This window comes from Mauremys reevesii, linkage group 3 (assembly GCF_016161935.1).
Source record: "Mauremys reevesii isolate NIE-2019 linkage group 3, ASM1616193v1, whole genome shotgun sequence".
NCBI classification, from domain to species: Eukaryota; Metazoa; Chordata; order Testudines; family Geoemydidae; genus Mauremys; species Mauremys reevesii.
In genome coordinates, this window is record NC_052625.1 from 3,299,349 (window position 1) to 3,314,163 (window position 14,815).

The 14,815-nt window shown below is 54.6% G+C and overlaps 2 protein-coding genes across 14 annotated transcripts in view; one reads left to right on the forward strand and one right to left on the reverse strand.

Annotated features, from left to right (window-relative positions):
- Positions 1-1,223: 1,223 nt before the first annotated feature.
- On the reverse strand, positions 1,224-9,420 carry MRPL2 (mitochondrial ribosomal protein L2). Of its 4 annotated transcripts, XM_039532988.1 has the most exons (8): positions 5,263-5,361; positions 5,063-5,228; positions 4,665-4,833; positions 4,033-4,174; positions 3,673-3,788; positions 2,943-3,053; positions 2,037-2,110; positions 1,224-1,490 (listed from the first exon to the last, which is right to left on the reverse strand). In XM_039532988.1, the coding sequence occupies exons 2-8, from the start codon at positions 5,129-5,131 to the stop codon at positions 1,278-1,280; spliced, it is 894 nt and encodes a 297-aa protein (XP_039388922.1). In that variant the 5' UTR covers positions 5,132-5,228; positions 5,263-5,361; the 3' UTR covers positions 1,224-1,277. The 4 variants fall into 4 exon arrangements, with proteins under 4 accessions (XP_039388922.1, XP_039388925.1, XP_039388924.1 ...); XM_039532991.1 differs by lacking the exons at positions 5,063-5,228; positions 5,263-5,361 and adding an exon at positions 8,280-9,420; XM_039532990.1 differs by lacking the exon at positions 5,063-5,228 and having other exon boundaries at positions 5,272-5,358.
- A 59-nt stretch (positions 9,421-9,479) lies between these two features.
- KLC4 (kinesin light chain 4) overlaps positions 9,480-14,815 on the forward strand; it is a 53,327-nt gene continuing 47,991 nt past the window's right edge. For 2 of the 10 annotated variants that reach the window (XM_039532982.1, XM_039532984.1), the window contains exons 1-3: positions 9,486-9,639; positions 12,199-12,286; positions 12,791-12,836. The gene's annotated coding sequence lies outside the window, so the exon portion shown is untranslated. Of the gene's footprint in view, positions 9,640-9,896; positions 9,914-12,198; positions 12,287-12,790; positions 12,837-14,815 lie in introns of those variants that run through there. The other 8 variants (XM_039532983.1, XM_039532977.1, XM_039532985.1 and 5 more) reach the window with 8 other exon arrangements.

A 14,815-nucleotide genomic window follows, 5' to 3' on the forward strand; every position in this document is an offset into this window, starting at 1 on the left:
CTGTTGTAGATTCAAGGTGGGGAGGCCTGACTCCCCCAGTCCCAAAAGTTTCATTTTATATTGGGATCTCTGCATTTCAGGTGGCCAGGTTTTTTGCATGGATTTTTTCCCTTTGATTCTGGGTATCAAAGTTCTGGGGTTAACTGCTCCTCTGATCCCCTTCCTGATGACTTTAAGGGCACCCATTCAGGTCTCATGCTTCTTAGCCATCAACTCTTTCTCAGGGCACAGACCCATGTCTCTGTCACTCCAGGCCAAGAATTTAGGCTTGCAACTCACTGTGCTTATCCCAGCAGGTCTGACCTTAGTCCAGCACCTGAAATTCATTCTCTCCCAGGGACAATAACAAGGTTGCCAGGGACAAATCTCTCCTACAATTGACATTTATTGTGAGAAAGACCCAGCAGTGGGAGCATGGACCCATGCCAGGCTTCAGTACCAAAGCAGCACCATATGGCTTTCTAATCCAAGTCTCCCAAGGCAGCCTCCCCATGGGAAAGAGAATGAGAGTGGCTATCTCCTCTTCAGAAGGGCAGCCCAGCAGTACATACCATCCAGCCATAACCCAGGAGAATGTTGGGACTGTTCCAACCTCACTGTGGGACATCTAGCAGGTAACTGGTTGGCACCCCCATCATCGCTGCAGGCAACAACCACTCCCCTGTCCTATCTCCCCAAGTTCAGCCCCTCCAGAGCAGACATAACCTAGAGAGGGACGCAGATTACTGCAGCATCTCCAGCACCAGGAAGCGAGGTTCTTGGAAAGGGTCCAGTAACTTCAGTAGGGAGGGGGACCAACTGGTAGGCTCTGACCCGTGAACAGCCCCCCACGCCTTCACAGAGAACAGGATCTTTACCATGCTAGGCCCAGGAGGTTAGGTTCAGTTCCCTTGCAGTGGAGAGGGTTCTGGGAAAAGGGGAAGATGCATGGACTAGGATTCCTGCAGATGCTGAAGGGGACAGAATACAGGGCTAATCCATTTAACACTCCAGGAATTCGTTATCCCCTTCCCCACCTCTATGGCCCAAGGCTCAGACGAGCCCAGCGGCTGGGAGTCAGCAGGCCAAGTCTCCTACAGCAGCCCCACATCCACACTCTAGGGGCTCTGAACATGCGTGTGGTGCCAAGGCTAGGTTCCCACAAGCAGTGTGTGGAGCCTGCTAGCACTGATCCCATCAGGGCACTCCTGCAGCCGTGCACAGAGCAGATGCTGTAGGACAAGTGAGAGCTGAGGGGCTGATTTTATTGAGAGCCATTGAGGGGCGGGCGCCAGGTGTCAAGCCTGAGCTGCTGCTGTGGGCAGGTTGACGTAGCTCTTCATGGGTGGGAGTGGTTTGATCTTGCGTCCTGCCCAGCCGCCCTTGCGGTGCCATAAGCCACTGCGCGGGCGCTTCCCCAGCCAGCGGTTCCGGCCAGCTTTCCCAATGATCCGCTTGTTGTGGTCAATGTTGGAAACTCGCCCCACGGTGGCCATGCAGGTCTCCAGCACCTGCCAGAGGAAGAGAGAGGCTGTGAGCAGGAGCGCACCCGGGGCAGACAGCACCCAGGGTAGGGCTGCCTAGGGAGGGTTCTTGGCCCCTGCTGCCAAGAAGCTGCTCTGCCTGCGCACACAGCCACAGCCCCATGTCCTCTCCTGGAACCCCTCTGATGTGTGGGAGGCCTGGCAGGCACTGGTCTGCCACCCCTGCACCAGAGCAGGTGCCTCCCACTGCTGGACCCCACCCATGGGATGGGCCAGGCTAGAGAATACGACTGAGACAAAGATCAGAGGCTGGGGGCCAGCTGGGTAGGGGATTCCCCTAACCTAGGGCAGAACTGAGAACCAGGCCTCATCCCTCCCTGCCTCAGCTCAGTGGCCTGTCCACACTGGGAATATGTATCTGGGGCCAGGCCTATGCTCCACAGGTCTAGGCTGCTGCAGAGCCCATACAGCCAGCACAGATCCTCTGGCTGCTGACACTGCAGACTCAGCCAGCAGCCATTGCTCAGGGCCCAGGGCAGAGAGGCATCTACACGCCACCCTCACCCCCTCTACCTGTATGTGTCTTTTAGACGGCAGCTGCACGATGGCTGTTCCATTCACCTTCCTCAGCAACACCCCACAGGTCCCTGCAGCACACAAGGAGAGGGCAGGCTAGTTTCTAGCTTCCCTTAGCAACCGGTCCCTTGCCAGCAACCTCCTCCCTTAGCAAATGGTCCCCTGCCAGCAAACCAGCTGAAGCCCTCTGCAGTGCCTCGGAGAGAAGTGGCCCCATCCCAGATGCACACAGCCCTCACCTCTTCCCTTGTCACCGAAGGAGGCAGGCGGGAGGGGACAGAGGCACTCGGGATTTTCATACATCACAAGAAGGGAGTGTTCCAGACCCACCAGGTAAGGAGCCCCTGCCCCCTGGCCTGGAGCAGGCAGATAGCTTTGGGAAGGGCCCCATGCCCTGGGAGTGTCCTGCTCACCCACTGGGACAAGATATTCGCTCCTTCCCCAAGCAGGAGTTGTTGTTTTGGGATGTCAGGCCTCACAGCTGAGGCTAGGGGAGAGCTGTACAACCAGCGAAACAATAGGAAATATTCTTCCCAGCCTGGGGCAGAGATGCCAGAGCAGGGACCTTGAACCAAGATGGTGAAGGAGGGCAAAGGCCCAGGATACCAGCCTGGAATCAGCATTGGTTCCCTGGTACCACAGCACCCACAGGTCCCCGCCTCTCTGGGGCTGGGCACCCACCCGCCATCCACCTCAGACCAGCACCAAAGCCAGAGGAAGCTGCTCAGTCCCCAACAAGGTGGAGTGAGGGAGAACCTAGGATATAGCCTGCCTGGAGTCAAACCAAACCGATCCAGTCATCTGGCCTCTACTCAACCCCATCCCAGCTGCTCTCCTTGAACAGACGGCCAAGTCCAGACCTGCTTTAATGCTGGTTGTGATCCTGGCGAGGGTCCATCTCACCTGCTGCTCGGATGTACTGCGCTCCTTTCCCAGGGTGGCTTTCCAGGTTATTGATCAGGGTCCCCACAGGCAGAGCTCCCAATGGGTACGCATCCCCCTCATTGGCAGAGACTGAAAGACAAAGCCCCGTCAGTGTGCTAGCACCAAGTCTGCTGATCACAGTGACTCCAGGGAGGCCTAAATGGGGCTTCTCCAGCTCCCAATCCCAGCAGAAGGCCCCAAAGTAACTTCCCACCCGGCCTAACCCCTCACTCCATGGGGGGCCAGCACAGGCTTCAGGGCAATGTCTTGGTTTGGGTTTTTGCCTCACCCTCAGGACAGGCTCTCACAGCGGATGAGAACATCTGAAGTTCCCCCAACCATCATTCAACATTTCCCCTGAGACTGTTCTCCCAACCCCCCTGTAACCCTGCATCAGAAGGTCCTGCCTGGTGTCCCAGGGAGCTGGCTGCACATGGGAGGCTGGCTCCTTCCAGCTGACATCGTACACGAAGCAGCTACAAGTGCCACTTTAGACAGAGTGATGTGGTGTGAGCCTGAGGGAGGGTCTCTATGGAGATGTGCTGCACTAAGTGAGCTTGAGCAGCTATGCCCCACACAGGCATGGCCAGCATCTTGCCCCATGGCAGATGCTGTTCTGAAGCGTGCAAGAGGCAGCAGTGCAGCCCCTGCCAAGGGGAGCCAGGGCCTATGCCCTGGGATTCACCCAGAGCAGCTTGCCCAAGCTCACCTGCCATCCTGCCTATGTGCCCTGAGGTTTTGAGGAGGTCACCAGGCTGCATGTTTTCTGTCGCAATGATCCAGCGCTTCTGCGTGCCGCCAGCCACCAGGGCGATATCAGCCGACCTGCCACAGACAAAGAGGAGCTCAGTGAGGGCACTGGGGTAGGGAGAGCAGCAAGATTACCAGCCTCACACCTGGCTCCCACAGCGTAAGAAAGCTTTACCCTTTACCATGGGCCCCACAGTGCCTCCCACCCCACACAGGGCAGCCAGGCCCATGCACCGTCCCCCTCACACCCACATGTGGCCCCACACCCCAGACACGTCCCCAAGCAAAAACCTGATCCACACTCCTCACTGCCACTCACCTGCAGGGGTCGTACCGGACCTGGATCACCTTCTCCTCGTAGGGGCCTGACTCAGCCCCAGATACATAGCGCAGCCGCTGGAAGTCAATCATGCGGTAGCGCTGCTTGTGCCCCCCGCCGATCCCATGCACAGTGATACGACCTGCACAGACAGCCAGAGTCAGACAGCCATCCTTGAGCCAGCTCCATCCACTCCTGGGCCCTGACCCAACTCCTCAGGAAGCAACCACCCCTCAACTCCTTCAGGAGATACTGACTCCCACCCAGGTCCCAGATGTGCCATCTCCTGCATCCATCCACACACTTGCTCTGTTTATGGAAGGAGGCATCTGGCCACTCTGGGTCATTCTAGGCCCCCAGCATAGCTTCCTGCAGCTCATGTCCCAGCATGGCCTAGAGATGCTAACGGTGTACCTGGGCTGCATGCACGAAGCATGGGCTCCACAAACAAGACAAAGCCCCGAAGAGCAGACCCTTCCTGCCCACATGGCATGGATCTTGGGCCATTAACTTCTCTGCTTCCTCTGTTGCCCCCCCAGATGAATGGGGTCCCTTGAGTGTAACCCTGACGTCCGTTCTCACCCAGCTGCCCCAGTCTGGTGGGTTGCAGGGAATCTGCACTCTAGACTTACCTGTGTGATCACGGCCACCTGTCTTTTTCATGCCAATGGGCCTGGTGGTGTATTTGATCCTGCATTTCCACATGGGGTTGTTGGTGGAGAGGCTGGCTGAGGTGCTGAATCCATGGCACGCAGGGAGGAGGTTCCCCCCAAGGCAGACCAGCCTGGGATACTGGGCTATCTGGGAAATCCAAAACAAACAACATGAAATGCCGGGAACAGAGCCCTCCAGCCCCAGGTTGGAAGTGACGGGGCCTTACAAGTGATGCGGGGCGAGCTTGCCATGCAGGCCCCTTCCCGAGCCCACCCCACTCCGGGCAGGCTGCAGAAGGGCTTGGCACGCTGCATCCATCCACCCGCCCGCCCACTCCCTCCCTCCCTCCCAAGGCGGCAGGGCCGGGGGCCGGTACCTGCGGGAGGCTCGGGGCGGAGGGCAGCAGCAGGGCCCCCAAGGCCCGAGTCAGGCTCGACACAGCCATCGTGGCAGCACTGCGGCTGGGAGAGAGCAGAGACAGCACCGCGTGGGGCCCACACCTCACTGCCCTCCCCGCGCGCGCGCACTGCCCGGCGGGGGGGGGGGGCTCGCCTCACGCCACGGAGCACGGGGGGGCTCACTCACAGCACGGCACCCCCGCTTTCCCCGGCCCCGCCTGAGCATGCGCGCCCAGCCCGAGGGGGCGGGGCCGGGGAGGAGCCCGCCTGTCAGGCCGTGACCGGCGCAGGCCCGGATAGAGCCGGGCCCCGCCCCCAGCCACAGAGCCCGGGGCGGGGCGTGTCTTGACTCCGCCCCCCAGCCAGTCCTGATCTCCAGCTCTGAGCACAGGGCCCCAGTCCCCCCAGCTGGGCCAAGGCTGCTGGTGCACCGCGCCGGTCCAGTCCCGTGTTAGGGTTGGAGCGGTGTGGAGAGTAACTGAAGGCTAAACAAGCCTTGGAGCCATGCCATCAGGGGCGGCTCTAGCCATTTCGCTGCCCCAAGCACGGCGGCACGCCGCAGGGGGGGACGCTCTGCCGGTCGCCGGTCCCGCGGCTCCGGTGGACCTCCCGCAGGCGTCTCCCCAAGAGAAAGAGAATGCTCCCATGGGACATATCCGGAGCCGCCTGCCGCCCTCCCGGTGATTGGCAGAGCGCCCCCCACGGCATGCCGCCCCAAGCACGTGCTTGGCGTGCTGGGGCTTGGAGCCGCCCCTGCATGCCATTATCTCCAAACCAAGCCTTGCACATCCAGGGAAATTAGAGTGAAGATCACACTCTGTGCCATCGAGTGGGTGGGAATGCACCACTAAGGAGCCGCACAGCCTTACAACCATCCCCTCTAATAACCAGACCATTCTGATGGCGGTGGTTTAGGGTATGGCTACACTGCCAAGGATAGGGTGACCAGACAGCAAGTGTGAAAAATCGGGACAGTGTAGGGGGCAATAGGAGCCTATATAAGAAAAAGACCCAAAAATCGTTACCATCTGTATAAAATCAGGACATCTGGTCACCCTAGCCAAGGAAAACCTGCCGCGCTCAGTCTCAGAACCCAGGTCGATTGACGGGCTCACAGAGCTTGGGCTGTGGGGCTAAAACCAGCAGTGTAACTCTTCAGGACCAGGCTCTGAAACCCAGTGAGAGGGGAGGGTCTCTGAGCCCAGGCTCCAGCCAGAGCCCAAACATCTACGCTGCTAGGGTTAGCCCCAGAGCTAGATTCTGAGACGGGGCCATGGGTTTTTCTTTGCACTGTAGATGTACCCAAAGTGTTTGTGTGATCCCAGATGAGATTAGAGTCATTTTTAACTACACATTGAATTATTTACATCTTCCCTGCTCATGGTGTCACTATAGGAAGATTTAAGGGTGTTTGGTTATCATGTAACTGTGCTTTTCTAAACCTTAACTTGTTTGGTTTGGGGATAATTACAACATCCCTGTAATGCTTTTTGCCCTAAATTACTATTACATATTCTTAACAGTCATTCCGTTTTAACATCATGTTTGTATGGTTGATTGTTAAATTAAGAACACTGCACGTGAGCCCTAACCAAGAAACCCCAAGAGAAAGAGAATGCTCCCATGGGACATTTCCAATGATTTTAAGATTTCCAGTATCAACTTTATTTTTATTTTGTTGAATGCTAACTTTTCAGCACAGATTCACCCATGCACCAGAGCACTCCAGACAGGAAAGATGGGTTTATAGCAGCTTTGCATTGCCAGAGCACCCTGATGAATCTGGCCAGTCATCTGTAATCGACAGTCACGGGCTGTTGGTGAGATCAGTGCTATGTGAAAAGATAGAAGGGCGAACCCGGTCAGTCCCTAAGTCCCCCTGTGTCTGTGTTCACCAGTGCTCTTGTCTCACTTCCCCTGCCTGTGCTGCCTCAATGTGCAGTGGAGCCAGAGGGCATGGCTACACTTGCAGATGTAGAGCGCTCTGAGTTAAACCAACTTTCGTAAAGCGCAGTAGGGAAAGCGCTGCAGTCTGTCCACACTTCAAGCGCACTGGCGTGGCCACATTTGCGGCACTTGCAGCGGTGCATTATGGGCAGCTATCCCAGCATGCAAGTGACTGCAACGTGCTTTTCGGATGGGGGGGGGAGTGTGTTAGTCCATTGGTATAATAATTCAAGATAAAGAAAAGACATAATTTCTTAAAGGATCCAGTTCTTAAGTCACTTTTACCTGTACATTTTTAGAAAGCTCATTCTCTGTCCCTTAAACGGCTGTAAGTTTAAGGAGGAAATGCTGTGCTTTTCATACAGAATAAAGAGGTTGACTCCCTTCTTTAAGTGCACTTTGGAAGTCAACCTTGAGTCACACCCTCCGTAATTCCCCTAACTGGTATTTTCCCTGCGTTTGGGGCGGGGAGTCTTGCTTGGTCTGGGTCTTGTTATTGCTGGGTATTGTTGGTTGGGCTGCGTGTCATTTTGCTATTGCGGAGGCCAGAGATGCACTGGGTATAACTGGCTGGGGCTTGAGTCAGGTATCACTCCTGAGGGGAAGGTAGATGGAATTAGGCCTGTGCTTGGCAAGGGGAGCTGGGCTACACTTCCATAACACAGAGCGTGCTTGGTGAGTAGAATTTGTCTGGGTATGTCTGGCAAGGTTGAGTAGGGCCAGGTTTTCTTAGTGTGGAGTGTGGTTGGCAAGGGAAATTGGTCAGGTTGCCTTAACACCAGGCGTGGTTGCTGAGGGGACAAATTTAATAAATTTTAAGGCCAGAATGGACATTATGATAATCTTTTCTGACCTCCTGCATAACACAAGCAGGAGAATCTCGCACAGTGATCAAGCCCATCACTTCTGGCTGAGCCTTTTAAAAAGAGATCTAGGTTTTATTTATTGATTCCACGTGACAGAGAATCCTTCATGGGTTAAGTATCAGAGGGGTAGCGTGTTTAGTCTGTTCTAGAGAGCAAGCAAGAAAGAATCCTGTGGCTATAGATAGACTAATGTTTGCAGCATGAGCTTGAATACCCACTGCTGCAATCCAAAGAAGTGGGTATTCACCACCACAAGCTCTCATGCTGCAAAACATCTGTAAGTCTCAGGGATTCTTGCATTCTTCTTGCTTCATGGGTTAGTAATTTTCATGGTCTAAAATGTACCCCTTATTTCTAGTCTGAATTATAAGAAATCTCTTACCCATTAAGGTACTTGTAGATGGGGAATAACCTTCTTTTGAATAAACGAAGTAGACTGAACTTCTTTAGTCTTTCACTATAAGACAAGGTTTCCAGACCTCAAAGCATCCTTTTTAGTTCTTTTCAGAACTTTTCCAGTTTCTCAAAAACATTCTTTTTGAAGTGTGGATGGCAGAACAGGACACGGTATCTGGTAATGTGCCCACCAGTGCTGTAAACAGAGGTGATGGTCTCCTGCTCATACATCCAAGGATTGTGTTGGCTCTCTTAGCCATAGCATCACACAGGGAGTTCATGCTGAGTTGGTTATCTGTCATAATCCTGAAGTCCTTTTCAGAGTCACTGCATTGCAGATAAAGTCCCCATATTGTAAGTATGACCTACTTTATTTTTTTCCTAGGCCTTGTTTGAATTTTGTTTGAATGGGCCCAAGTTACCAAGTGACCCTGCTGTCTCTGTATGACTGCCGTGTCCCTGTAATTATATACCATTCTGACAGCATTTGTGTCATCTGCACATTTCATCAGCACTGATTGTATATTTACTTTCAGATCTTTGAACAAAATATTAAGCAGTATTAGGCCAAGACCAGATCTGTGTGGTACCCCCCTAGAAATGATTCCTTCACAATTCCTTGTTGAGATCGATTAGTTAGCCAGCTTTCATTCCATTAAATATAAACAACATTCCTCACAGACAGTGCTTTATTTTAAACCCGTGTCATGTGGGACTCAGTCAGAGACACGACTGGACTTCCATAAGCTCCGTCCACACCAGCGGCACCGTCCTCCGAGTTTGTCGTCTCTTCAAAAAGCCCCCCGTCGAGTGTGTTTGAGGAGACCTACTTCCCCCAAACTTTGTTATGCGGCTTGATGCGCCCCGTTAACTATCACCCTGGCAGTGGGGGGCTCCGCACCCCCGGCGTGCAGTGGGTTCCATCATACACGGGGGTTACAGCTCGGTTCCCAGGACCCCCCCTACACACACTGCCCAGCGCCCCTGCCCGAGGGCCGCGTGGCCAGGCCGTACAGGGCCCCTGGCTGTCAGGGAGCGGGCAGCCCCGCTGGCCCTGGCCGGGCTCTCGCCACGGCAAGGGACCATCCCCACAGCGCGCGCCCCGCCCGCAGGGTGCGGCCCCGCCCCACAGCGCCGCCGGGCGCGCGCCCAACGGACGGGCCCGGCGGGGCGGGGCGGGGCGGGGTGGTTGCTAGGGCACGTTACGTGCCCCACGGGAACCCAGCCGCCCCGCGGGGGATGGTGGGACGCGGCTGCCGGGCTGAGGCGATCGAGTTGGATTTAAAGGGACCGGCCTGGCTGCGCTGAGGGGACGGTCGGAGCCAGCGGGCCCCGCCGAGTGCGGGGTGAGTGAGGCGGCCCCTCCCCCGCCCCCGCGTGGGACCGGCGGCCCGAGCCCGGCGAGCCGGGTCCCCGCCCCCACCCCCGGGCTGCTGCCGCCCCGAGCGGCTCGCCCGTGCCAGCCGCGGGCCGGGGGCCTCGGTCCGGCCTGAGCGCCCTGGAACCGGCGCCGCGGCCGCGAGGGGCGGGTCGGCGGCAGAGGACGCCGCTGGGCAGGGGGCGAGGCCGTGTCGCGAGCGGGCCCCGCTGGCGCTGGCCGGCACCGAGCAGCCCTGACAGGTGCTCTCGCCGCTGGCGAAACGCCCGGGGTGCCCCTGGCAGGGCGGAAACTCCCCCCCCCCCCTTCGCCGCTCTCTGCGTCCGCTGCGGGGAGAGAGCCGGGAGTCGGGGCGGGGGGGGGGGGCAGCAATGGCCAGAAGATACAGTCCCCGTTGCGGTGCCTAAGGGGCTAGAGAGCGAAGAACCGTGACAATCGCCGTGCCACGCCCAGGGCCCCGGGCTGGCACTTGAGATCTGGGCTCCTAGCCCTGCCACGGGCCTGTGGCCTGACCACGGACACGTCACTCGGTTCTGGGAGCGGGGGATGTGGGACGCAGGGGAGGAAGATGTAGTGGCTGCGAGGGAAGGCGTCCCGGCAGTCAGGAGCTCCAGGGAATGGCGTCCCCGGGGAAGCGGGAACACTCCTGCTTGGAATGCTTAAAACTAGACTGGACAAAGCTCTCAAGGCAGAGACTAGTCCTGCCCTGGCAATGGGCTAGATGGGACCTAACAGGTCTCTTCCATAGCCAGCATCTTAAAGTTTGACCTGAGGCAGAACTAGTGTTGTAGGGAGCAATCTTCCCAATTTAGGAAAGGGTCTGACTTAAGGGCAAGTAGACATCTGGTTACTCGATATATGGCAAACCATGTTAGTCAATGCTTGGTGATGACCGGTCCAGGGCAGGCAGCCCTAAAGCACAGGGTCTTTCTGCAGCCTAACTGCAGGGGTAGGGTGACCAGATGTCCCCATTTTATAGGGACAGTCCCAATATTTGGGGTGTTTTCTTCTACAGGTGCCTATTACTCCCACCCCTGTCCTGATTTTTCACACTTGCTGTCTGGTCACCCTATGCAGGGGGCACTTGGCCAGTGCCGTGCTAGGATGGCGAGGAGGGGCTGGCAAAGGCAGACGAGTAACCAGGCCCTTCACCTGGCCTGCCTTGTGTGTGGCTTAGCAAGGGCCTTAATTATCAGTGAAAGCAGAGCTGGGTATGAAACCTGTGATGAGAGTCTAGGTCTGTGTAAGATCAAAGTCCTGAATTCAAGCTGGGGCAGAATATTCTGCTGCTGTTGAAGTGTGGTGATCCACATGGTCTCTCACTTTGTTGTCTACTTGTCTAAACTAATAATTTAGTAGAAAATTTACACCAATTGGACCTCCTGACTGAAGAGCACTTTGAGGCTCTGTTGATTGTTGGGAAGGCAACAATCAGTGTTACTTATCCCAGATGCTTACAAGAATCCAGGTCAACTGAATCAGAGCAGACTTGATTGATTGGGAGGCGGGGTGGACACAACATAATGAAACAATCAACATACTCCACTCTGACAGCAGTCAGTCAAATCTCTTCTTTGCTGTCAGTCCCTGAAATCAACCCCACCCCCAGGCTTCTGCATGGCAATGCCTTAGCTGGAAGCCAGCTTTGGGTAGCTTTCAGGGACTGCAATTTTTGCCCCTTTTGTGTTCCATGACATTTCCCAGCCATGTTCCCCCACTTAAGCTAATGCTCCCCTTTAGTAAAACCCCTGCTCTGCCCTTCCAGAGGTGCATGTCTACTGGCTGTGCTCCTTCTGCACAGCAGAGGGATGGGGGAACACGGCCAGCACTGAGGAAACTAGAGGCTGCAGGCTGTGGATGGCCTGCTGAGGAGCTGCACAGAAGAAGGCAGGGCTATTCTGGGATGGGTCTATAGTTAAAGAAGCATTTCTGAGATGGGGGATACTTTCCAGAGGGGAGATTGGGGAGGGAACAGCAGAGATGGAACTTAGCTGTCAGAGTAAGAAGTTTGGCTGACAGAGAGCTGCCTTCTTTGGGTTTGTCTGCATTGTAATTCAAGTTAATTGAGTGCCAGTTAACTGTTGTTAGCTAATACCCCTGTACATGCTGATCCTGGACACTACAAAGTCTGCAGAAGTGTGGCATGGTGCAGCATTTGGCCTTGTGTGCTTGTTTGTTTGAAGAATTAATCCTATACATTATGTACTGGGGTGTTGTTTCATTTTGTAAAACCTTTATAGATTTCCCCTTTTTTCCATGGAAGGAGGAGGTTAAAATCTCCACAAATCTGTGTAAGATCATACTGCAGGCTTTAAAAATTCCCAACCCTTGGCTCTCGGGCCATGTAGCCATCCATCTAACAGGGATGCTCCATCTCTGTCTAGGTCCTAATGTCCTGCTCTGTGTCTTCTGATAATATTAACCCTGGTCATAAACACAACCTCAGAAGTTCTCTTGAAATAACTGACCACAAATGAAAATACCCACTTGATGACCACACTGACTCCCTTCTCTCCTCTGTGCCAAGGTACCTGCCTGCTTTGATGAGCAGGGTATTCAGATCTGCATGCTATGCATAGAGAGAGGTTTGGTGGAAGGTGGCCTCCCTCTGGAAGGTAAGAACTTCCACTTGAATGAGAGGGTACATAGGAAAGGTGTAGTGGGACTGGGTAGATGTTTCTGGAGAATGAATTGTGAAATGATGGGCTTTTGGATGTAGTGGGTAGTTGAGAAGGGCATGGTGGAGGCATTTGCTCTGCATATGGAGGCAGGGTGTTGACATCTGGCTAGTAATGTGCAGATGAACTGGAGGATGCTGTGTGGCCATGCAAGGCTGGGGTGGGTGATGGCTTGCAGTCCATGCTGGAATAGAGGCAGGTGTCAGAGTTCCTGATCTGAAGGTTGAAGAGGGGCAGGCATGTGGTATTAAGCTTGTTTGGGAAATAGTGCAATTTAACACACAAACCTCTATTTCAGAGATTGTATGAACTGAGTAGTAGGTATGTCTCTTCCCTGTTAACATCTGTATTAGTAAAGGCCTAGGTTTTAACAGTAATGCTGCTTGCTGTCCACACAGTAAAACAGCCTTAATTCTAAGCAACGGGTGTGTTTGTTCACAGGGACTCTGGACTCTTGTTAACTGCTGGAGCAGCTGCAACTCTCTGGGTAAGGTACAGGTGGGGCTGGGCTTGAGCTTCCTTAGAAGCACAGGGCAGAGTTAATATTTCCTCCTAATCAAGAAAAGGTTCCTTTGACTTGGCAGAGGCACAGTAACAAGACTTGCCTTGTACTTTAGAATTTACTAGGTGTTTCTTCTCCAAGTGGAAATCAGCCCACCTGATGCATGAATAAAGCTCCTAGCCCCAGAGAGACAGGCGGATTCCTTACCCTCAGGTGTGCATTTTCCCTTTACAAAAGGGAAAGTGCCAGGGGGTGCGGGAGCCTGTCCTGAGAGGAAGTGTTTCTAGGGTAGAAGCAGTTGTTGTGCAGTGCGCTGTACACAGTCAATCCCTGGCCTGGGGCTCTGACAGTCTAGCTAGGCCATGTCTTCACTGCCAGAAAAGGCGGGTTTTACAGTGAGATAACTAGTGAATGTTTGCTGTGTTTCTGTGGAGCCCTAGTGGAGCTGAGATGCTGGAGTGTTTACTGTGATGTAGCAAGGTAGGGTCAGCACTGCACCTCTGCCCTGGTTTGCCCTCACTGCACTACATCGCGGTAAAAGTATAGTGGCTTGTCTTTACTAGGATTCTGCAGTGAGTTGGCAAATGCGCGTTAGGAATATCATGGTGAAAACACAACTTTGAGACAAGGCACAAGAAGTGGGTATAACAAACATTCAGCAGGAGAGGGTGAATGATAATATTCCTTATTGATGCCCTGCAGAAGCAGGGTGTGGAAAGCATTGGGCTGGGCTCCTTCCCTCTTCCCCAGGGACACTACATAGGACAGGGCCATAACCCTGAGGCTGCAGGCCACATAGCTGCACCAGTGGGGTGGGGGAGAGAGCACAGACTAGGGAGCCATTTTAAGGCGTGTTACAATGACCCTGCTCATTTTTCCCCATGAATGGGGTTGTTTTTGTGCAGGTGGACTAGGCTGAAGGGCGGGCACCTTTGAGCAGGATGGCTGGGAACAAAAATGAACCGCCAAGCTGTGCTTCCTGGCAGTCTGGTGGATGTCAGCCTGTCAGTGATTGTGTGGCCACCTTGTCTAGTCAGATTGTGAACTCTGGGCAGGGCCTGTCTCTCTTCTTCTGTGCGTATACAGTGCCTAGCACTGCAGGGCCCTAGGTGCTACTGCTATGCAAATAGCTAATAACTCTGCAGTGCCAGAGGAAGCTATTGCTAATTTGATGGTCCCTTAAGCTCCATATGTTTGGCCTGAGAGGCTAGGGAAGGGCTCACACTGAGAATGTGGATGAGTGTGATTCCAAACAGGGTTGATGACTGAATGTCTCACTGAAACCCAGCAAATCCTTGGTCACCTGTTGGGGGCAGAGGGAGAAGGTGGTGGCATCAGCACTCTGGGCCAGGTACTGTCTCTAGGATCCCACTCCAGAGAACAGCAAGGCAGGAAGCTTTGATCATAACTGTAGGGCAGAACCCTCTTGGTATATGGTGACAGCTTGGCGCTGTGCTCTGCTCTGCTCGCTGGGATTTCCACTGCCTCCCAGAGGCAGAAGCTTGTGTGGGTTTGCCACGCCATGCTGATGGCTGAACAATGCTGGAGAAAACCTTCTTGTGCTCCCAGGAGAGTCTTGATGGTTTCTCTGTAGCCTGGCTGCACCTCCTCCCCCAACCCACTGCAGTAGGGGGAGATTGGTTGCTGAGCTGCCTAATGTCTGTCTCTGTGTGAAGGGAGGTCAGAGTAGCAGCAGATGCTATCATCTCGGTGTATGTGACTGCATCCTGCAGTCCTCCGATGTCCACACCATCCCTGGGAGTAGGAATGCTAATACCTGACAGGCTTCTGCAGGAATCCAGGTACCACTCCTTTCTAGTGCAGGGTGGGGGTGGGATGAGTCACATCCTGGGGAAGGAGGGAGGGCTGGCTCTGCACCTTCCTGTAACAAAGGACTATACTTGGCCATGCTTTTGCGGTGAGCTAGACTGGAAGCCTCCTTTTGGGAGGTTCCAAACTAGACT

Excerpts from the sequence above, each read along its gene's own strand:
- MRPL2 (XM_039532988.1), bottom strand. The coding sequence starts at position 5,131 with ATGGCTGTGTCGAGCCTGACTCGGGCCTTGGGGGCCCTGCTGCTGCCC. Across the intron at positions 4,834-5,062 it reads CCGCCCCGAGCCTCCCGCAG|ATAGCCCAGTATCCCAGGCT; the intron begins GTACCGGCCCCC and ends TGGATTTCCCAG. Across the intron at positions 2,111-2,942 it reads GCAGTACATCCGAGCAGCAG|GGACCTGTGGGGTGTTGCTG; the intron begins GTGAGATGGACC and ends TGTGTGCTGCAG.